Here is a 22,995-nt window from a genome sequence, read left to right on the forward strand (position 1 = left end):
GTAAATGTTCTTTACGTGCAGAGAGCATGGTATTCTCTCTACATTAGGCATCGGATTTAACGCCCACATTCTGACCAGAGGTGACTGCGTATCTATACATCCCGCACAGCCAAAACGGACGTCCTAATTCGGCAAGGGTTTCCTTATAGGTCGGATGAAGACCAAGCTAGTGGAAAGCTAGTTGAAAGCCAACACGACTAATACAAATAAATCATGTATATAAGAATAGAATGTCAGGGTTTTGAGCATGTTGAGGTTCATTCAAGTATTTTTATTAAGTGAAATGATCTGAACCAAAGTTCTAGTTTTTAGTTTCTATATAAGGTGGAATATAATGTGCACACGATTGTATCCAATACTCGTAGTCTCCATTCACTAAGGATGATAGACTAGTGTACAAATGACATTTGACGACTTCGTGTGCATCTACAGATAACGTTGTCTGGCCATAATTTTTTTGATAAAAAAAATTATTTGTGAAAAAATTATCGGAAGGCACGTGCCTAAAGTGCCTAACGGCAGCTACGCCCTTGAAACCTTCACCCTTTTTCTGAAACAATGGTGTAACATCACAACATAGAAAGACACACTATAAAATATCAACTGAAATGGCTTAACTCATTCAAAGGAAATATTAACACCAGTGAACATACACTGAACAAATAAATTTGACCTATGATACAATGTAAATACAAAATAAATAAAATAAGGGAATACAAACATATTCTTCATACAAACATATTCTTGAATAGTAATAAAGATGAAAAACATCAATAAAACGCTGCTCCTTTGCTTTTTGTGTGTTTTTTTTTATGTGCATGTGCTGATTCTGTGTCATGGATGGATACCCCATATCCTTTGTTTTTTCTATTAAGTGTAGTATAAGAAATATTTCCCTGAAAGCCTAGTGTTCCCAGCAGAAAGTATAACCAGAAAATCTTATATCGTAAGGACAAAAAATGAATAAAAATAATGAGTTAATAGCTCTTCATGTGTGCAATGAATAGCAGCTGTTTGATTAGTTTAAGAATATATTTAGATGGATTTTTTAGTAAAATAAAACCAAGGGGTAAATTCTAATAGAGAGAGTGGACTAGAAATCCACCTGCACTGAATATTGAACCTCAAATGATACCATTCTTATATCCTACTTTGCTTTATAACTTCCTAATAAATAGACTATTCAAGCGTAGTAGAAATCTACCTGCAATAACAGGTGTTATATAACGTCCGTTGCTGCTTTAGTTGTATCTTATTTATTTTGGAACTTTTGTTGAATTGTACTGTGAATAAGTTCTGGAAAATATTTTAATGCTATTTAAGTATACAGAGCACGGTTTTACAATATTTTGCTACTCAGTAGTGGTATAAAATTAAAAAAAAATAATCTTTTAGAAAACTCTCGTATTTCTAAAATTCTTCCCGTGAAATTACGTGACGTCATCATGGTTCCCATTTGCCAAGAATGTAACCTTGGATTTTCCTAAATTAATCTTTTACATACGCTAATTTACATGCCAGAAGAATTGACAGTAAATCCTTCTCTATCTCTACCTTTATCAGGATATCTTTTCTTTAAGATAAAAGCTTTATTTCCGAAATGTCGAGGCATGAGGGTGAGTTCATAAATTTGTCGACAAAATGGCCACCAATAATATTCAGCGTAATATAAAAAAAACTATCATCTCTCTGATAAGACATAGTATTATTAAGAGTAATATTTATACTTTTGCACTTCATGATTCAGTGTATGATTTGTATGTTGGCTTCTGATATATAGCAGTTTTCGTTGTCAGCACGAGACAGTTTCCAGGAAGTTGTTTTCACTTCACTTCCAAGGCATTGGTCATTGCATAAGATGAGCGATTTGGGGGCTACAAATGAGAGAGACAATCTCGCCATCACAATTGGTAATATGTGGTAGAAATGTAAACTTGAAAATTGCCATAAAATCAAATGAGTCTTAATCCTAACCAAGGCTTCTATATCAACCCTTCGCCTTCGGTCCAATTTAGATATGATGGTGTATCTTTAGAATTATCCATCCAAGAAACAAAGTGGAAGGAATATTATTCAATCATATCTTAATCACGTTCACAAATATCTCATGTATGATGATGGTCAATTATTACGTTCTTTTAAGAGTCCATCATTTTTATATTGAAAATTGAATGCATCATTCAAAAGAAATTCCTGCAGCTCAGAAGTCAAAAGGACTGTTTATTTGCACTAATATTGTGAAATTAATTGTGAATTTTTGGATCTCGTTCCATATAATTGTATGAATTTAAAGTTAATGTGTACATCACTTTTTGTGGCGTTGATCCATTCATGTGACGTGCAGTTTGTGGTGTCCTGTGCTGTCATTAATGGGAGATGTCCGTTGTTATTCGCGGTTTACATGTTGTAATGTACTATTATATTATTTATTTATGCATTTCTCTGTGCTGAGTGTTCTTGCGTTTGTTTGTACTGTATTCCTGTCACATAGTGTTGTCATTTTAGCGATATTTTTAACATTGTAATTTAAGCGGGAGGTTTGGCTAGCCATAAAACCCACCATTTTTTCTTAAAATGTCCTGTACCAAGTCAGGAATATGGCAGTTGTTATCAAATGGTCCGTTTCTATGTATGTTGGCTGTTTTTGTTGCAGTTCAGTGTTTCTGTAGTTCCGTTGTTTTCCTCTTATAGTTGATCCCTCGGTTTTAGTTTGTAACCCAGATTTGTTTTCTCTCAATCGATTTATGACTTTTGAACAGCGGTATACTACTGTTGCCTTTATTTATACACCAAAATGGGTATCAATTTTCAGTGATAAAATATAAACCTTGGATTTAAAGATATTTTCTGTCATGGCGCAAACATTCGGGTATAGGACAACATTTTGTCTTAAGACATCATGACTGAAATATCATCAGGATAAAGGTAAACAGCCTTCAAAAGTAGCATTTTTGGAGGCCATTATCTTTGTATTAAGTTCTCATTTGTACTATGGTTTTAAAGGGGAAAATGTTGCCATTTGTATGAAAATTTGCGCCATGACAGCTATTATGATGAAATACAAAAATTGATTTTTTTGTCACTGTAAATTGATACCCATAAATGGGAATATAGTACCCATTTATGAGGATTCTCCCCAACCGGTAGAAGTCTTGGTAGTAAATTTAAAAATAACTTTTGAAAGTGCAAAATAAGAATTATGAATTTGTATGTGGCAACAACATTTGCTATAAGACAAGCCTAGAGACTTCAAAATACAAATGTACTTTATACAAATGAAATTGCATTACCTTTGAGATATATTAATCCGAATAATTGGGTAAAAAGTAAGAAAATACTGGTAGCATATTTCTACCAGGTGAGTGAAACAGACTCTGAGAGGCCTCAAGTTTAGGACTTGCTGGGGCTGTTGGACATTAGATTGCAGCTCATACATTTGAACATATACAAAACATATAAATCACCAACCAAACCTTGTGATGGCATATTTCTTTCTTGATATTGTCATAGATTCATTTTCAAGTGAATAAATCATACATTCCAACCCATATCTGTTTTTTTGTTATGTCCCTTCTATTTGAACAAGTTGTCAAGTCATGCAAGCTTGAAGTGTTATTTCATTCCAGTGCATTAAATTTTGATGTTAATTTATGCATACATGTATGATACCAGTGATCCACATTAATTAACAAGGTATACCTCTTCATTAAATCTGTCATATCCAAACAAATATTACATAGCGCACATATGTCATCCTTTCTGCATAAAATAGCTCTCATGATTACAAGCTCTGTGAGAAAATATAATTAGATCTGAATATTGTGTTCAAACTCATAGTATGTTGCTGAAAATGGAAGGTTTATAATGGAAATAAAGCTTTCGTACAAACCCTTCTAAAGTGAAAAAAAAATGTGTCAAACATCAGAACAATCTCAGACTGACATTACTGATGTATGATATTCATTCATCTATGCAACAACATTTAAGAGGGCTACTGACCTACTTATTAAGTGACAAACGTAGACAATAAGGGTGAAAATGGAAAATACATGTGTACTGAAATCTTTGTTAAGTGAGTGAATTATTTGGTGCAACTCTAAAATGTAATGTCGGTTGAAAGATATGTAAATCATGAATTAGATATATACACATGATATATGTTTCATTGAAATGTTTTAATAACCTTGAAAGTTCATAGCTACAGGTAGCTGTCATACCAAAAAAAATTCTGTTTTTAACTGTTTTTTGTCATTCACATGCCAAGAAAGAAACATTTCTTTTGGTAATATTATATAGATCCTGTAAATTATTAAGTAAGTTACAGTTCTGGGTTCTCACTAAGGCGAGTCAATGAGTCCTTGACTCATGAAAATATGTCTGGACTCATCAATTTTAAAACTGGCGAGTCCAAAGATGTATCAATATTGTAAAATAAAAAAAAAAAAGTACGGAATTGCTAGTAAAATGGCGTCTATATTTGGAAATAAAGAAGTTAATTGAACTCAAAGTTTACACAGAACACAACTGACAATAATTTATTGTTTGATTCGTTCCACTGTGCAAGAGTGCTAACACATGATGGCAGAATAATTTTAACAAACATTTAACAACAAAAACATTGTATTTTTATTCTATTTATTTTAATAGTTCACTTCCATATATACTTACTTTCACTTTCTCTTTCAATTGCTATTTCAAATGTTACTCACCATAGCAACATTGTGACGTTTTATTTTCTCAACTCGATTTTGTACATCAGCATGATTTTATGTATTGTTTTCTATCCTGATGACGGTGGCCTAGCCACCGAAATATGTCGATCTCAATAAATTACTGGAACATTCCTTAAAGTGTTGTTGTTATAGGACCTTCTACATACAATATTGTAAAATGAACACACATTTCATTATTTTCTAGCAAAAGTTTTAAAATAATCTAAATTTGATGTCTTTTGCTTGGTCTATTTTGTCATGGCGAGTGAAATAATAAATTATAGAGCAATAAAAAAAATCTCACTGTTGGAATCGCCATTGCCAAGAATGACGAGACCCTGGACTCACCTTGGAAAATCCTTAGTGAGAACCCTGGTTACTGTTATCATGGTAACAATAATATATTTTTACTTTCTATCATTTTCAGGTGTAAGCTGTGATTCCTGTTTGAAAGGGAACTTTAAAGGAAGAAGATATAAGTGTTTAATTTGTTACGATTATGACCTGTGTTCTACATGTTATGAATCTGGAGCCACAACATCCAGACACACTGCAGATCACCCAATGCAGTGTATCCTTACAAGAAATGATTTTGGTAAGAAATAGTTGTTTTTTATGTAGATAAAGAGAAATACAGGATAAATATCATTGAGACAGCAACTCAAATACATATTTAAACCAAAAAGACATCTAAAATGAGGAATTATTTGAATTCTGGAAAAATAATAAGAAATGTTTGACGAACTCTAACCCAACTTAAATGATTAAGCCATGCTTGCATGTCTGAGGTTCAAGTTACTTTCACTGATATTTCAGTATGAATTAACTAACCCCCTTAGCCATGCATGCATAGCTAACCCTTCTTAGTTGGGTTAGTTTTCATCATACATGTCATACATTTATCATTTTTCCAGAATTCAAAATTATTCCAAATTCAAATAATTCCTTGTTTTTAGATGTCCTCGTAACAATAGAGACTATCAAAGATCTTCCGTTAACACTAAATTCCAAAATGGACAAAAGATATTACAAAGCAACAAACATTGATCATTTCCTGACTAGAATTTGTTGATTGGAAAAGTTTTGAATACAATTATAAAAAAAAAAATTGGCAATTTGTAAACATGAAAATTTGTAATGGTTAAAGTCCAGCCATGCCAGCAGTCTCTATCAAGTAAATGTTGTTTTTCATATTGAACAAAGTTGTATATACATGTATATATGTTCCTAGTGATAAATTCAGAACTTTGATTATAACTGGTACAAGTAACAATCATTTAACTATAAAAGTTAGCTAGGAATGTTTTTTATGCCCCCGCCGTAGCGGAGGGGGCATTAAGTTTTACCCTTGTCCGTCTGTACGTACGTACGTACGTACGTACGTCCCGAAATTGGTTTCCGTTCTCTAACTTCAGTTTGCCTCAACCAAATGTTATGAAACTTATACACAATGCTTATTACCACAAAACACAGATCAAGTTTGAATTTTGGTGGCGTCACTTTAACCGATCTAGAGTTATGCCCCTTTATAAAAGGAAATATTGCAAAATTTTTAGTTTCCGTTCTCTAACTTAAGTTTGCCTCAACCAAATGTTATGAAACTTATACACAATGCTTATTACCACAAAACACAGATCAAGTTTGAATTTTGGTGGTGTCACTTTAACTGATCTAGAGTTATGCCCCTTTATAAAAGGAAAAATTGCAAAATTTTTATTTTCTTCTAAATATCAAGTTTATATAATATATTTTTTAAATTGGAGTTATCTTCCTTTGACCATGATTATAGTTGAATCAACTACAATCATTGCTTTATACAATGCAATGTTTAATTTTGACTTCCACTGATAAAACACAGATCAAGTTGAATTTGGGTAGTGTCACTTTAACCATTATTGAGTTATGCCCCTTTATAAATAGAAAGATTGCAACATTTTTTAGTTTCCATTCTGTAACTGAAGTTTTCCCCAGCCAAACATTATGAAACCTATACACAATATTCATTACCACAAAACTCAGTAAGGATCAAGTACAATTTTTTTGTTTCAGTTCTCTAACTTGAGTTTGCCTCAACCAAATGTTATGAAACTTATACACAATGCTCATTACTACATAATACAGATTAAGTACGAAATTAGGTGGCAACACTTTTACCATTCTAGAGTTATGTCCCTTTATAAACATAAAAATTGCTGAAATTTTTAGTTTGTCTCAACCAAATGTTGTAAAACTTATACACAACCGTTCTAGAGTTATGAGTGTTTACAAATAGAAAAATTGCTGAATTTTTAGTTTCTGTTCTCTACTTAAGTTAGCCTCAACCAAATATTATGAGACTTACACACAATGCTTATTACCACAAAACTCAGATCAAGTTCAAATTTGGGTAGCGTCACTTTTACCGTTCTTCAGTTATGTCCCTTTATAACTATATGATATGCAAGCGGGGGCATCATCTGTGTCCACATGTGGACACTATCCACATTTATTTTTTTATGAAATAATTTATTTATGTTATTGACTTTAACCATTGTAGAGCTAATTTCTGACTTGTACATGTAAATAATGAGTTTCATCGGGTGAATTTTTGAATTCATATTTAATTAACAGCTTTAGCATGTTTAGTGCTATTCCTTTTGAATTGTGATGCATTAATTTTTTGGGGGACTTTTAGAACAAACAAGATATAATGCTTATTATTCAACAAAAAACTTTTTAAGTTACTGATTCCAAAATCTTCTATGTTCACAGAACATTGACAAAAATTGCAATTTGTGTACATTAATATAATATACAGGAACTGGACTCGGTGAATACACAATTTTTTTCTGTAATGGAATAATATTTTTTTTAGATTTTCTTAAAAGTATATTAAAATTCTGTCTGTAGTAATGATCAGATTTTCTTAAAAGTATATTAAAATTCTGTCTGTAGTAATGATCAGATTTTCTTAAAAGTATATTAAAATTCTGTTCTACAGACCCAATGATTTTTATGCCCCCGCCGTAGCGGAGGGGGCATTAAGTTTTACCCTTGTCCATCCGTACGTTCGTACATACGTCCCAAAGTTGGTTTCCGTTTTCTAACTTTAGTTTGCTTCTACCAAATGTTATGAAACTTATACACAATGCTTATTAACACAAAACACAGATCAAGTATGAATTTTGGTGGCGTCACTTTAACCGTTGTAGAGTTATGCCCCTTTACAAATGGAAAAATTGCTGAATTTTTCGTTTCCGTTCTCTAACTTAGGTTTGCCTCAATCAAATGTTATGAAACTTATACACAATGCTGATTACCACAAAACACAGATCAAGTTTGAATTTTGGTGGCATCACTTAAACCGTTGTAGAGTTATGCCCCTTTACAAATGGAAAAATTGCTGAATTTTTTGTTTCCGTTCTCTAACTTTAGTTTGCCTCAACCAAATGTTATAAAACTTATACACAATGCTTATTACCACAAAATACAGATCAAATTTGATTTTTGGTGGTGTCACTTTTACTGTTCTAGAGTTATGCCCCTTTACAAAAGGAAAAATTGCTGAATTTTTTGTTTCCGTTCTCAAACTTAAGTTAGCCTCAACCAAATGTTATGAAACTTATACACAATACTTATTACTACAAAACTCAGATCAATAACAAATTTCGGTAGCGTCACTTTTACTGTTCTTCAGTTATGTCCCTTTATAACTTTATATGATATGCAAGCAGGGGCATCATCTGTGTCCCATGGACACATTCCCCATTTATTTTAAAATGAAACCCTAACCCTTACAAAATTTTTATGTCTCAAAAAATGATTTTTGTATTTAATTTCATTTTCTAATGTTTTCCACCTTTTAACATGTTTAAATATTCAAATTTTACAAATTGGGTAATAATTTACCAAAAATGAAGGACCACCAAATTTTTGGAAGGACCAGCAAAAGTTTGCTTTCTGTCAGTCTTTGGTCTGATAAAAAAAATCGAAGTTTCGCAATCTCTGTATATCTACTTCTTTCTTATTTAAAATTTTGTAAATTCACCCCACATACATGTATATAAAAATATTGAGATGTGGTAGGATTGCCAATGAGACAACTATTCACCAAAGTACAAATAACTTGGTTATGATATGAATCTTAAAAAAAAGGTTTCAGTATGCCAAATTAGGATTTTGATTGAGATTTTGTGATCCACTGAACATAGAAATGTGATAGTACGAGCTGGGCAAGGTGTCCTATGAACATATATTCTTGTTTATTTATAATCTTCCTACTTACACCTCAGATAATTATTTATTAAGTGCAACATGAAATAGAATTATTTTAAATCATTTACAATTGTCATAAATATATAGGTACAAACTCAAAGCTACTAAATAATAAAAGGTTTGCTAATATGTTGTATGTTATACTTCAGATTTATTTTATGGTGGTGAAGCCATGAGTTCAGATCAACCACAGGCCTTTACTTGTCCCTACTGTGGTAAAATGGGCTTTACAGATGCAACTTTACAAGAGCATGTTGCCTCAGATCATGTAGAAGCATCACAAGAAGTGGTAAGGTTTTCCACACAATATTGACTATTTATTTTAATTGATAGTGGAATGACAGAAGCCATGAAGCATGTACATTAACAAAGGTTTCTGAATATTCAAATCTCTTAAAAGTCTGAGAGAATACCTAAATACTGACTCTGAATAGAGATGATAGTTCTGACAGTAAATTAAGAGTGTTGAAATGAATAATTTGAGAACCCAATAAGTCTGTCATTTTCTAAGGCAAAGTCTAGATCTGTTCCAAAAATTCTAGTACAAAATAGTTACCTGTTGCCTGAACAGGTAAATTTCAGCTATGTCTATCAGACAACTATAAGTTGACCTTGGTTGTAATGAGGGAGTATAAAAGTAGGGCTTAATCTTAACGGTGAAATGATGATTTAAATTGCTAGAAAATATTGAAAATCGCTAGAATCTGTTATGTCTCTGACCGACTGACTTCATGCCGAGGTCATGTTGCCATCAAAATTCATATAAGGGAGACAACTTGTAATCTAAAAGGTGCACACACACACACACACACACACAAGTAACCAAAAATGCAACTGACAAGGAATATCAAGATTTTTGAAGTGGCCAATTGCAAGGACAAATACTGTCAATGATTAAATTGAATAAAAACAATGGCAAATGGATTTTACTTTAAAAGCCATTTAATCAGGAAACAGTGTTGATCGTTTGAGTTATAATTGTACAATGATTTGTGACAGGAGGATGTTTGTCAATCTCTCAGCTGATTTGTTTTATTTTCATTTATAACAAGCTGATTGGTTGGTTAAGAGGTGGGAATTAACCGTTCTGGTAATTATTCATCATGTACTTTTATGACCGGAAAAGTATGGCTGTGTAAGGCAAGAGGTCAGATCAAAAAGATCACAAAAATCCTCAAATGTTATTTCTGAGTTATGTTAACATGGCAAACCCATGTTTGAAATCCATTTCAGGCTCAGCACAACCAGTTGAGAATTTAATTTCCTGGACTTGTCTGAACAATATGACCATTTTGGAAGCCATGCATTGCTATTATATTCAAATTGATAATTTCATATTTTCATAGTAATTTTTTATATTTGACAGGTATGTCCAATATGTGCTTCTTTACCTGGTGGGGAACCTAACTATGTGACAGATGACTTTTCGGAACATTTAAGTCTACAACATAGGACACCCAGAGAATTTATATCCTTTATTGTTAAATAAAAAAGGACAGTATTACTAATGAAATAATTTCATAAATTTATAATGTCAACTGATGTTATTAAAAAATGAGACAACCATTTGGTTCAGAGAAAAGAAATGTAATGTGAATAATAATAACTAAGAGACAATAAAAATTGCTGTAAGCATTTAGCTAATTTGTGTACAGCAGTTAGACAGTGTTTTCTTAGATGCAGAGGATTTATAAATGTTAGGGTCCCATTCTTTAATTTAGGCCCTATCCTTTTAATTTAAAAGCGTTATGCTACATGTATATAAGCCCCACGAACCTTCTCAATTCATAACTACCATTCTTCAAAACAGTTCTATGGAAAACACTCACAAGTACTAAAAAAATCTATATATCTGGTGGTCAACTGAAAAAAAAAGCTACCACCAGAAAAATCAACGGCATCAAATTTGTGTTGTCAATTTCTATTGCGCCAAGTGTCATGTATCCCATCTTTTTAATAAAGGTTTCACTTCTTATTGTTAATCTTTGGTAAAGCCTTTCTAACTTTAATGGCAAGCAAGAAGGGTAATTGATGTTTGTTTACATTGAAACTGGAAGTGATACCTTTAAATTTTAATCTTAAACAGACTGCAAAATTGCTAATTTTGTTATGAAAAGTAATGAAACATCAGGAAGTTTTATTCTAATTGCTTTACCATTAGTTTTTGAAGATAAGTAGACATGTATAAAACTATTACTTCCTTGGTTATTTCAATTGTTCCTAGAGGGTCATAATGACAATTTACCTGATGATCAACAGGTGTATGTTTTGGTCAATCAGTTGATAGTTTGTTTACCCAATAATAAGAGTGTTCAGGTGAATATATTGACACTTGCTTGAAGACAACTTATTAATTACCAGAATTGGTCTCTTGTATCAATTGTATTGCTATTACAGTGAAGCATGAACATTTTTTAGCATGGGGAAAATAGCTGGGCCAGAAGATGTATTTTGTCACTAGATGAAATTTAAAAAAAATCATATTTTGCAACATTGTCAAAGCCTAAGGTGAGAACAACTTAGACTACAGTTCAAAATTTTGAGTTCTTCCTTATCCAAAAATCCTACAAGGGGACATAATGCCAGATGCAGAAATTGACAGAATCATTTATATTTAGAATTTTCTTTTTATGTGGAATATGTACAAACATGTTAAGTTCCTTAACTTTGACACGATGAACCAGCAGGAATTCGTCATGTAAGAAGAATACCACATCCAGGAAGGGGAACAGTTGGGGGTACTAGAACAAGGCGAACAACAAACATGCATTTTTCGGGGAACACAGCTTTGTCGGGGCTTTCACCAGGGGGTAGGGAAACGATGGATCCAATAGCAGAATTATTATCGCAGCTGTCAAGTGTGAGAAGCCGAGCAGCAGCAGCACAAAGTGTATCCTCACAACTACAACAGCTTGAAATGCAGCTGCAATCAACCAGGTTAGTTTCTAATGTCATTGTGTACATTGGAAGTCATCATTTTAGGGTTTTTATGCTAGCTATAGAGTGCAACATTTAGACAATATAACTGATTTATTGAAAGAACTTTGATATTTTTTATTTCTTTTTCAATAAGGAAAGATGGTTGATAGTATTTCAATGCTTTATATTTATGATTATTAATTAAAGGTATTTGCATTCTTGAGACATTATGAAAAATGAGGACATCAAGTATCTCACTATTTTCAAAAGGATTATGTAAAGGTTTGCATTAAAATGAATTTAAAAACACTCCAGATCCATTTTCAAAAGTCCACATTCAGTTGAAATATAGTAAATACTATAACACATTAACCAATGGGATTCAATTATTTAGAGTAGTGGTCTGTTTATAAGAGTATATATTTATAAAGTTATACATGACAGGTTCAATGTATCCACTGATAGACAATAAGAGGGGGTAGGTTGAGGTCTAAGAAATCTTAACCCCCTTCTCCCTTATGCTTCTTGGAACAGCTGTTAACCTGTAAGAAATAATTATAAATAACTGTAAAGTCCTCATGATCGAAATGAAGAGAACAATGCTATTGTCTTTTTCATAATCGTCATATATCATGTATATCATCATTTTGTGAAATGTTCATTGTTGTAATTCCCTCCATCCTTACTTATGTTGTAATACCACACAAACCTTTTGTTGGAGGATAATATAACAGTGTGTCTTTAATTATGTACTTTTAATAACCATTTCCCTGGTTCTGTAGGAATCCAAACCAAACATCGTGGAATGCAAATACAGTGCTCAATTTCAGGTAAGAATTACTCCTGATCACTTCCCATTCAAATATATATCCTCCAACAAAAAATATGTATATACCTCCTTTACAGTCAAAGACTCAGGAACAAAGATCAGATTCCTTTGCACAAAAGCCACATCCTTACAAAATACATGTGTACATCATTTTCGAACTACATGTTGTGTATCCTAATAAAACCGAATAAATTTCAACTTAAGTATCAACTCTTATTTTGAAAGGAAACAAGTTAAGAGAATTTTTAGAAAAATAATAAAAGCACATATTTTACCCCTTTGGTGTTGTAATGGTTTAATTTTGATAAGCACATTATGAAAAAAAGCTTATACTAGATGCTTCTCTCATGTAGATTACTCTCATTTTCATTGCACATGGATGGTGATCTTATATATCCTTATTCGTTATCATCATTGTGTTTCAGACAACAGTTAGAAAGATTACCAAATAGACGACAAGTAGAAACAAATAAAAATAATGCTGCTGGTAGTAGTAATAATGCCAGTGGTGAAAGTCAGAGTAATAGTAGCAGTGCTGCAAAGAGCAACTCTCCCTTTCTTCTAGCCAGGTTTGTATGTTGTAAAAAAAAAGTTACGTTCTATGAAAAAAACAACTACAGAGTGCCATTTAATGGTAATTTCTATGAACTTTTAGATGTTTTGTTTTTGTCGAGCCTGCGACTTTTGTTGCAGAAAGCTCGACATAGGGATAGTGATCCGGCGGCGGCGGCGTTAGCTAACTTCTTGAAAGCTTTATATTTTAAAAGCTAGAAGACCTGGATGCTTCATACTTTGTATATAGATGCCTTATGTTACGAAGTTTCCGACTGTCATATGTCCATTGTCCTTGACCTCATTTTCATGGTTCAGTGACTACTTGAAAAAAAGTCAACATTTTTTGTAATGTTAATTTCTTTCTTATAATGAGTAATAGGATAACTATATTTAGTATGTGCGTACCTTGCAAGGTCCTCATGCCCGTCAGACAATTTTCATGGATCAGTGAACAAGGTTAAGTTTTCGTGGTCAAGTCCTTATATCAGATACTATAAGCAGTAGGTCTACTATATTTGGTATATGGAATGATTGTAAGGTGTACATGTCCAGCTGGTAGGTGTCATCTGACCTTGACCTCATTTTCATGGTTCAGTGGTCAAAGTTAAGTTTTTAAGTTTTGATCTTTTTTTCTAATACTATATGCGATAGGTCAACTATATTTGGTGTATGGAAATATTTTATGATGTACATGTCAGTCTTGCAGGTTTTATTTGACCTTGACCTCATTTTCACAGTTCATTTCTCAGTGTTAAGTTTTTGTGTTTTGGTCTGTTTTTCTTCAACTATAAGCAATAGATCAACTATATTTGTTGTATGGAAGGATTGTAAGGTGTTTATGTCTGTCTGGCAAGTATCATCTGACCTTGACCTCATTTTCATGGTTTATTGGTCAATGTTAAGTTTGTTTCTTATATACTATAAGCAATAGGTCATGTATATTTAATTCATAAATTGATTGTAAGGTGTTCTTGTCTGTCTGGCATGGTTCATCTGACCTTGACCTCATTTTCATGGTTCATTGGACAATGTTAAGTTTTCTTGGTTAAGACTGTTTCTTAGAAACTATAAGCAATAGGTCAACCATGTTTGGTTTATTGAATGATTGTAAGGTGTACATGTATTTCTCGTTTGGTTTATCTGACCTTGACCTCATTTTCTTGGATCATGTTAAGTTTATGTGTTACTTGTAGTAAAGCTTTATATTTAGGACTTTCAACATAAAATCAATGGTTAGTAAAGAAGGCGAGACATTTCAGCGTGTGCACTCTTGTTGTTTAAAGTACTTTAAAAAGCAGACTTGATAAGCATTTAATTGGTTTTCTAATATTGATAATATAGTGGAGGGCCATTTGCTTTGAAGTGGGAATGGTGGAGGCTTGGAAGCTTTTGTCAATATTTTGTTTATTCTAATTTTGACATATCAATAAGGGCCGTTCCAAAATTTTGGCATGATTTCGTGGGTGGGAGGCACTCAAATTAATTAATTGTGGGTGGTTGAATTTTCTAGTATAAAGTAAAATAAAAAAAATTATAGTATGGGTGGATGGGGCCTAAAAACCTAGGTTAATTCTGGAACAGCCCCCAGGTGATCCCAGCATTTAAGGGGGAAAATGGTGTTCACACATGAATGCACTTGAAAAGCTGAATGTGAAAACAAAATTGTTCCTGAAAATAAACCTATTTGATCTGATTACAAAAAAACGAAAAATTTATAGCTTGAAGGTGTTTTTTTTGCCAGGTGATTGATTGAGGCTCCTAGGGGTCTCTAGTTTGTTTTTGTCTCAACCTTTGCAATGGCAAGACACATGTATCTTTAGACTTCAATAACTTTTTAAAACCTCCATGGCATTTTTTGACAAGCTTCTTGATGATCAAGAGAGAGCTCCTGGAGCAAAATTTTGGATATTTTTTTCAACTTTTTCCATCTTTTACTGATAGATTGACTTAATTTTTGGCAGTAGATAGTACACTTTTACACTGACAGCAGCAGTGGCAGAAGAGACGCACAGTTCAGTGTAACCATGTACAATTTTTATTATACCAAACACAGATCTAGCTTGAATTTGTGTGGTGTCACTTTAACCGTTCTTGAGTTATGTCCCTTTATTAATGGAAAAATTGCTCAATTTGTTGTCTCCACACTCTAACTTTTAGTTTGATCAACCAAATGTTATAAATCTTGTACACAATGCTTATTACCACCAAACACAGATCAAGATTGAATTTGGGGGCCGTAACTTTCGCTTTTCTTGAGTTATGTCCTTTGTAAATTAAAAAATTGCTGAATTTGCTGTATATTTTCAAGCAGGTGCATCTGACATTCTTCATTTATTTAAACCTAATATTTAGATATTGTCTATGGTTAAAAGATTTTACAATTTTTTCAAACATCCATGGAATTTCAGGAAATTTTTACAGATGCTTTTTTCATAATCAAGAGGTACTATCTTAAAAATAAATGTTGAATTATTCCCCATGTTTTGTATTAAAATCAGGACATTTGGTATGATTGCCAATGAGATAACTATCTTCCAGAGTTTAGATAATGTTGCTATAAGCAGTTATAGGTCATTGTACAGCTTCCAACAATGAGAAATACATACTGTATAGTCTGTTATAAAAGGCCCCGATATGAAAATGTGAAACAATTTAAAGGAGACATGTTAAGAAACTTATACACAATGCTTATTACCACCAAACACAGATCAAGTTCGAATTTGGGTGGCCTTACTTTCACTGTACTTTATTTATGCCCCTTTATAAATACATGTAGAAAGAAAGCTGAATTTGCTGTTTCTGCACTAACTTTACTTTGCCTCAACCAAATATTATGAAACTTTTACACAAAGCTTATAACCAGCAGTATATTTATACTTTACGGAAAAAAAAATATTAGTTTTATTGTCTTATTGTCGAGCCTGCGACTTTTGTTGCAGAAAGCTCGACATAGGGATAGTGATCCGGCAGCGGCGATAGCTAACTTCTTAAAAGCTTTATATTTTAGAAGGTGGAAGATCTGGATGCTTCATACTTTGTATATGGATGCCTCATGTTACGAAGTTTCCGTCAGTCACATGTCCAATGTCCTTGACCTCATTTTCATGGTTCAGTGACTACTTGAAAAAAAAGTTAAGATTTTTTGTAATGTTAAATTCTCTCTTATTATAAGTAAAAGGATAACTATATTTGGTATGTGCGTACCTTGCAAGGTCTTCATGCCCGTCAGACAGTTTTCACTTGACCTCGACCTCATTTCATGGATCAGTAAACAAGGTTAAGTTTTGGTGGTCAAGTCCATATCTCAGATACTATTTGCAATAGGTCTAGTATATTCGGTTTATGGAAGGACTGTAAGGTGTACATGTCCAACTGGCAGGTGTCATCTGACCTTGACCTCATTTTCATGGTTCAGTGGTTAAAGTTAAGTTTTTGTGTTTTGGTCTGTTTTTCTTATACTGTATGCAATAGGTCTACTATATTTGGTGTATGGAATGATTGTAAGGTGTACATGTCTAGCTGGCAGGTGTCATCTGACCTTGACCTCATTTTCATGGTTCAGTGGTCAAAGTTAAGTTTTTGAGTTTTGGTCTTTTTTTCTAATACTATATGCAATAGTTCAACTATATTTGGTGTATGGAAATATTTTATGATCTATATGTCAGTCACACAGGTTTTATTTGACCTTGACCTCATTTTCAAGGTTCATTGCTCAGTGTTAAGTTTTTGTGTTTTGGTCGGTTTTTCTTAAATATAAGCAAAAGGTCAACTATATTTGTTGTATGGAAGAATTGTTAGCTTTACATGCCTGCCTAGCATGGTTCATCTGACCTTGACCTCATTTTCATGGTTCATTGGTCAATGTTTAGTTTACTTGGTTAATGTTAAGTTTATGTGACAGTTGTAATAAAGATTTATATTTAGGACTATCAACATAATATCAATGATTAGTAAAGAAGGCGAGACATTTCAGTGTGTGCACTCTTGTTAGGAATATTTTGTTTAACATGTGGGTACAGATTATCTATGACCTTATGTCCCACTGGGGATGAAGATGATAGTTAGGTGGTTAGTAATACTAACCGGATTTACATACACATAAGATCATCATGTTATTGTCTTCCAATTTTCTGCAATGCAGTGAGACAGATCTTTTATTTCAATATGACATCCTGAGTTGTATTGGAAACATATTCATCAGAATAATTAAAAAATGTGTTAATACAAATTGATGACCATCCAGCAGGAATTGGACAACTGTTATTTTGATGACATTTATCTTAATATTACAGATGTAACAACGAAAATCCTACAATTTCAATTTATATATCTTGACTTGTTTTACAGGTGCTTTGATTCCCAGGGTTGGACGGACTCAGACAAAAAGTATGAGGATGAAAGAAGTGATAAAAGTTTATTCATACAAGAATTATTATTGTCAGCATTGACTGAACAATTTAAGATTTCTGAAGAGGATTTAGGATCAAAAGACAGTGAAGAGAATGTGATAGAAACCCCTTTAAATCCTACTCCTCAAAAGACTACTAATGGACAAATTAAAGAAGTGGCTTCCAAGTCTTCTATGACAGAAAAGCCAAGTCAATCTACGGTACCGAAAGTTCAACCATCTACTCGACCAGCCCACAGTATGTCTGGTGGAGGTAGTGTAAACAACAGTGGGATTCGCCACAGTACCATGGCCTCACCACCAGGTCCCATGTACGGAAATATTTCCGGTTCTAATCAACATGGCCAAATGGCTGGTGCTGGGATTGGTGCCAGCAATCCCCAACCATTACCAGGAAGGCCTGGATCAAGAGACAGTCGGATGAATCCGGCAGCTGCTAAAAAGACAATGTTTAAGCAGCTTCCTACTTCTAAAGCCTCTGACCGTGAGCCCCCTCCTCACTGAAGATTGTTGTAATTGTTTTACTAATTAATGAAGTCCAAAGATGGATGATCACACTTATTATTAGAATATTTATTTTGCTTCAGTCTTGTTATAAAAAATGTCTTATTACCCAGTAAAGAGACCAACAGGGTTGAGATGATTGACAGCTTATTTCAAAAATGAGCTTTACGTATATTTCATTTTTTTTAAACTGATAATTGAAACATGTTACAGAGGTGTGCTAAATTTCTTGTTTACTGTGATATGATGTCAAGCTATAGTTTGTATGTATTCTCAAGTGCTTTCAGATGACAGGGAACGTGAATTAGGAATCGAGATGAGCTTCACTGCCTGTAAGAAGCTTTAGTGCAAACACAGTATATATGTACATGTAATATACATCTCTGTAGTAATCATATGTTCTATGTGAGATCTAAATACCAATGTTTAAACAGAACAATTCTAAAAACTTCAAATGTAGACCTACTGTTGGAATATTTTAACAAAACGGAGAACCTTAGCAAGATTTGTTGTCATTGTTTTTACAGTGCAAAAATCAAACACTTTTAAACTGATATCTGCTTGTATATTTTTCTTTTTCACTTAAAAGTATGATACAACTACTTGTTTGGCCCCTCAAATAATTCAAATTCAAAAAGTAATTTAAAATTTACATCTTTCAGATGTTCAAAAGCCATAATTCTGTTTCATGAAAGCATACATGGGACCAAGGAAGACACTGCAGTCTCAGCTATGTGTATAGGTGTTTTGGTACAGTGAAATTGTAAGAGAAATGCTTAATTTTCCTGTTTAGGTAGCTCCTTGATTTTCAAAGTACCTTTCCTTGTTACTATGTATGTTTTAATGGAAAAGATCCCAAAATAGCCATATTTTGAGATTTTGTCATTTATGTTTAGAAAGGAGCCAGGTCTTAAGCCAGAAAAGATATTTTGCTGTAAGATGTATTTTACAAAGATGTTAATGTGTGTAAAATATCTTTTGAGTTTACATAAGGTCTTGGCTCATATATAATTTTGTTTAAAACTAAGTTTAAAAGTGGCCATTTTGGATCAAATATATCAATTTTGACATATTTATAACATCAGTGACATAGTGACACAACAAGTGACTTTTCTGTATGAAAGTGTCCAGTTTTTGCTATCACGGCAACCAACGCCAATAATAGAAACAGGTACTTTCTTAATTTCCGTAAACTATTTCAAAGGTCTTATTCAAAAGAACAAGGAGATGTTGTCATTAGCTATTATCTTGAAAAGTATAATAGATTCAGAAAATCTAATGAGGCTAAAATGTTTAGAATGTCAGGATATTCCTGCTATCTGTTTGTACTAAAATAAAAACTCCTTATAATCGATTTTAAATAGCTTTTTATGTTCTTGAAAATTATGATAGATATAATATGACAGAAACTGTATGCAGCAAAAAATTATGTACAAAAATGCCAATATGATGAAACTTGGAGGATTTGTAAATAATTTGTTTTTCCTGATTTTTTCGTAAATTTCAAAATAGCATATTTTTTCACATGAGCAATTTAGACTCCTTTGAGCATCTATTTATGATCCTTCGTTATTGTAAAAATTGAGGAATACAAATAGTTTGTTATTTTCTGAAAGTTATATTTTTCAATGTCAACAGCTGTTTTCTGTTTGCAGTCATACACTGGTGTTTTGTCATTTCCTATTTATATTTGTTTTACTATCAGATGAACTTTTTCCAACCTTTTGAGAGCTATAAACACTTATTTTAACTATTTCTAAAATAGTTACACTTGGAAATATGATGGAAACAGTAGAGTTTTAAGTTCTACATAGAAATTTATGATCAATCATTTTAGTATTCATGGTGTAATTGTTCTAATCATTTAAATAAATTATTTCAATCTCTAAGTCATCATACATCAGGTTGTACTATACCAATATTCATATGTAAAAAATTATTACAGTCATATATTTAATTAACATGCATCTTAAAGATCTTTCCACAAAAAATTAGTGTTGTATTTTTTATTCAAGTAAAATTTGATTTAATTTGGTATTTGAGAATTCTCAATAGCTTGATCTCTGTCAAATATAATTAAATTAAGATACTGTAAATTCAGAAATAAGTGTGTGCATTTTTTATCGCTGATCACTGATTACTGGTAAAAATTTGAGATGTAATTAATGCGAAAAATCTTGTGAAGGAACATCACTACTGAAATTATAAATGCAAGCTTTTCTTATCGCCAACATGGTACTGTCACATTTTTCGCATTAATAAAAACAATAATTTCTGAACTTACAGTAGTTGAATTTGAAAAAAGGTGTTCAGTGTTGTCAGACTTGGTTGCTTAAATTTTAAATACGAACTGATTAGAAGTTACAAACACTTATAAAGTTGAAGCTGGTCTTTCTTGTCACTTTATACTATGAAAGTGAAAAACTAGCTACTTAAAAAAAAATTTTTTATTTTATAAAGATTGATTAAAGAGATGTGTTTTTACATGATAGGGAAGGCAACAATATTTAATGTTTTGTTTATTCATCGCTTTAGTCAATCATACAAATTCAGTGTCATGTTTTGTACATTTTTCTGGTTAAGTTTAGTGATATTATGACAGATTACCTCCCATGTTAGTCTGGCATTGAAAATTTTCACATCTTTCATCAACGCATCAAGAGTCAAGATGGCGAGTTAAAGGAGAAATTTAAAAAGGCAGTGGCCTATAAAATGCATAAGAGTATTAAGATGATATTTTGTCATTATGTAAAGGAAATGAGTTGCACATACAGTTTTAACTAGTTTCTGTATATGTGGGTGGAATAATATTGAAAAATAGGTCATTCAAAATGAATGTCAGTTTCTCTGGCCTGGTGCAGAAACATACATATTTTGTACATGTCAGCTGTTTACATTTGAGATTTTACTTACTGACAAATTTTTTAAAATGATAGTAGACTTTGAATTTACTTATGAATGAAAAATTGTTATACAAATACAATTATCATGTTTATTGTCCAGTTAATATGCTTATAAAGTTAATAATATTCTTAAATATTAACCATTTCAATTCCATTCTTCACTAATTGACAAATCTGGATCATTTCTTTGTAAACCTTAAATCCATTAGAATTTTAAAATCATATTTGTTCATGATTTTTTATTTTTATTTAAAGATTTGGTTGCATTTTTTTTTTTTTTCATTTTAAAACCAAAAGTGTGAAAAAGAAAAAAATGAACAGACTGACTTTGGGATTACAATATTCCCCGATCCATTAAATTAAAAGGTTCTTGAAACAATATTAATTTTGATTGGCCATGAATTAACAAACCTGTTGATGGTTATAAATCATTTCATTCAGAGAATAAGATGTTCATCAATAGTGTTTCCTGGTTAATTATTTTTTTAAAGTTAAATGATTACAAGTAGTGTTTTTGGAAGTTCTGTTTTTGCTCTCCCTTGCACTTCTGTTTACAACAAAATCTTATCACATATTTGGACAGTAATAGTTAAAACCAAAAGCTACATTAGACTGAATATGGATGCTAAAATTTCATTTTTTTAACATATATCATGATAATTAACAAAAGAAGCTGTTTAATCCTCCCACTTATATATATATGCTTATATGTATTGGTAAAGATTGGTTTTGTGATATCCATTCCAATGATATTTTATAGAAACATTAAGACCTCAATTTAGAGTGGAATGAACAGATTTGTCCTTGATAATGATTATATAAAGAAAAGATAATAATTGGATGATATAAGATATTTAAGCATCATTTTTCCTGTGATAGTACAAACAAAGTAAAAAAAAATTGCCTGTGTTTCATAAAAATGATTTCATGCATACAGTTGAAAGTAGCCTATACTTCAGCTACCATACAACATATAAATATTTATGGATAGTTTTCCTTGTAACTTCACACAGAAGATACAAACTTTAATCACATGTGTACATGGTATATACTGTGATAGGGAGAAACCCTATCTCATTGTTTAATGAATTAACAGGTCAAGTTACAAGCGTGGAGAAGTTTGAATGTTAGAGGAGAGGATGATGAATGTTCATAAATTGTTTGAAATGGAATTAAAATTATAATATAGTTTCGTCTCATGTAATTATTTATGTGGACAAATGCTATCACTTGGTATCTGTCATAATACCAGTGTCTGTTATCTGTTGCAAACACTGTGAAAAGAGAGGTGGAAGATACCAAAGGTATGGTCAAACTCATATGTCGAAAATAAACTGACACAAGCATGGCAAAAAAAAACAAAAAAACGACCAAAAAAACAAACAATAGTTTACAAATTACAACATAGAAAACTAAAGACTTTAATAGCAACACAAACCCCACTAAAAACTGGGGGCGATTTCAAGAGCACCAAAAGGGAAAGCACATCCTGCTCCACATGTGGTACCTGTAGTGGAACTTAGACTTAATTGAAATTAAAAAGGCAACTGTATCAATGGAAATATTTGTAGTTCTAGGGTAAAGAATTTATCTTAATCATACAAAATCACAATTCAAACTAGACTGTAGTCATAATTTTCAATCACCAGAAATTGAAGAGTGAATGAATGCAAGTCAGATGATTTTATACAGATGCAATCGATATCTGTATTTTTTTTGGTGATTAAATATTGATGTTGAAATATTGCTGGTTAATTGGTATTCCTTAGGACAATTTTACAAAATGTGTTTCTATAGTTGTTGTCAGACAACAGTCACCAAAATACTACTTAGAAAACAAAGCTTAAACAACTCTTATCCAACAATAGATCAGGAGTAAACTCTAGTGTCCTGGAAGGGTAAGCAGTTTAT

The 22,995-nt window shown here is 32.2% G+C and overlaps 1 protein-coding gene across 2 annotated transcripts; it reads left to right on the forward strand.

Annotated features, from left to right (window-relative positions):
- Positions 1-1,426: 1,426 nt before the first annotated feature.
- LOC127735641 (E3 ubiquitin-protein ligase KCMF1-like) lies at positions 1,427-22,272 on the forward strand. 2 transcript variants are annotated; one of them, XM_052245876.1, is made up of 8 exons: positions 1,427-1,616; positions 5,140-5,307; positions 9,116-9,255; positions 10,333-10,434; positions 11,641-11,903; positions 12,668-12,715; positions 13,140-13,283; positions 17,617-22,272. In XM_052245876.1, the coding sequence occupies exons 1-8, from the start codon at positions 1,601-1,603 to the stop codon at positions 18,179-18,181; spliced, it is 1,446 nt and encodes a 481-aa protein (XP_052101836.1). In that variant the 5' UTR covers positions 1,427-1,600; the 3' UTR covers positions 18,182-22,272. The 2 variants fall into 2 exon arrangements, with proteins under 2 accessions (XP_052101836.1, XP_052101837.1); XM_052245877.1 differs by lacking the exon at positions 12,668-12,715 and having other exon boundaries at positions 1,438-1,616.
- Positions 22,273-22,995: the final 723 nt, after the last annotated feature.

This window comes from Mytilus californianus, unplaced genomic scaffold (assembly GCF_021869535.1).
Source record: "Mytilus californianus isolate M0D057914Y unplaced genomic scaffold, xbMytCali1.0.p SCAF_3, whole genome shotgun sequence".
NCBI lineage: Eukaryota > Metazoa > Mollusca > Bivalvia > Mytilida > Mytilidae > Mytilus > Mytilus californianus.

What these genes read in the sequence shown, in the direction of transcription:
- LOC127735641 (XM_052245876.1), top strand. An exon ending in TAGAAGCATCACAAGAAGTG is followed by an intron (nt 9,256 to 10,332) that starts GTAAGGTTTTCC and finishes TATATTTGACAG; the next exon opens with GTATGTCCAATATGTGCTTC. An exon ending in ATGCAGCTGCAATCAACCAG is followed by an intron (nt 11,904 to 12,667) that starts GTTAGTTTCTAA and finishes CTGGTTCTGTAG; the next exon opens with GAATCCAAACCAAACATCGT.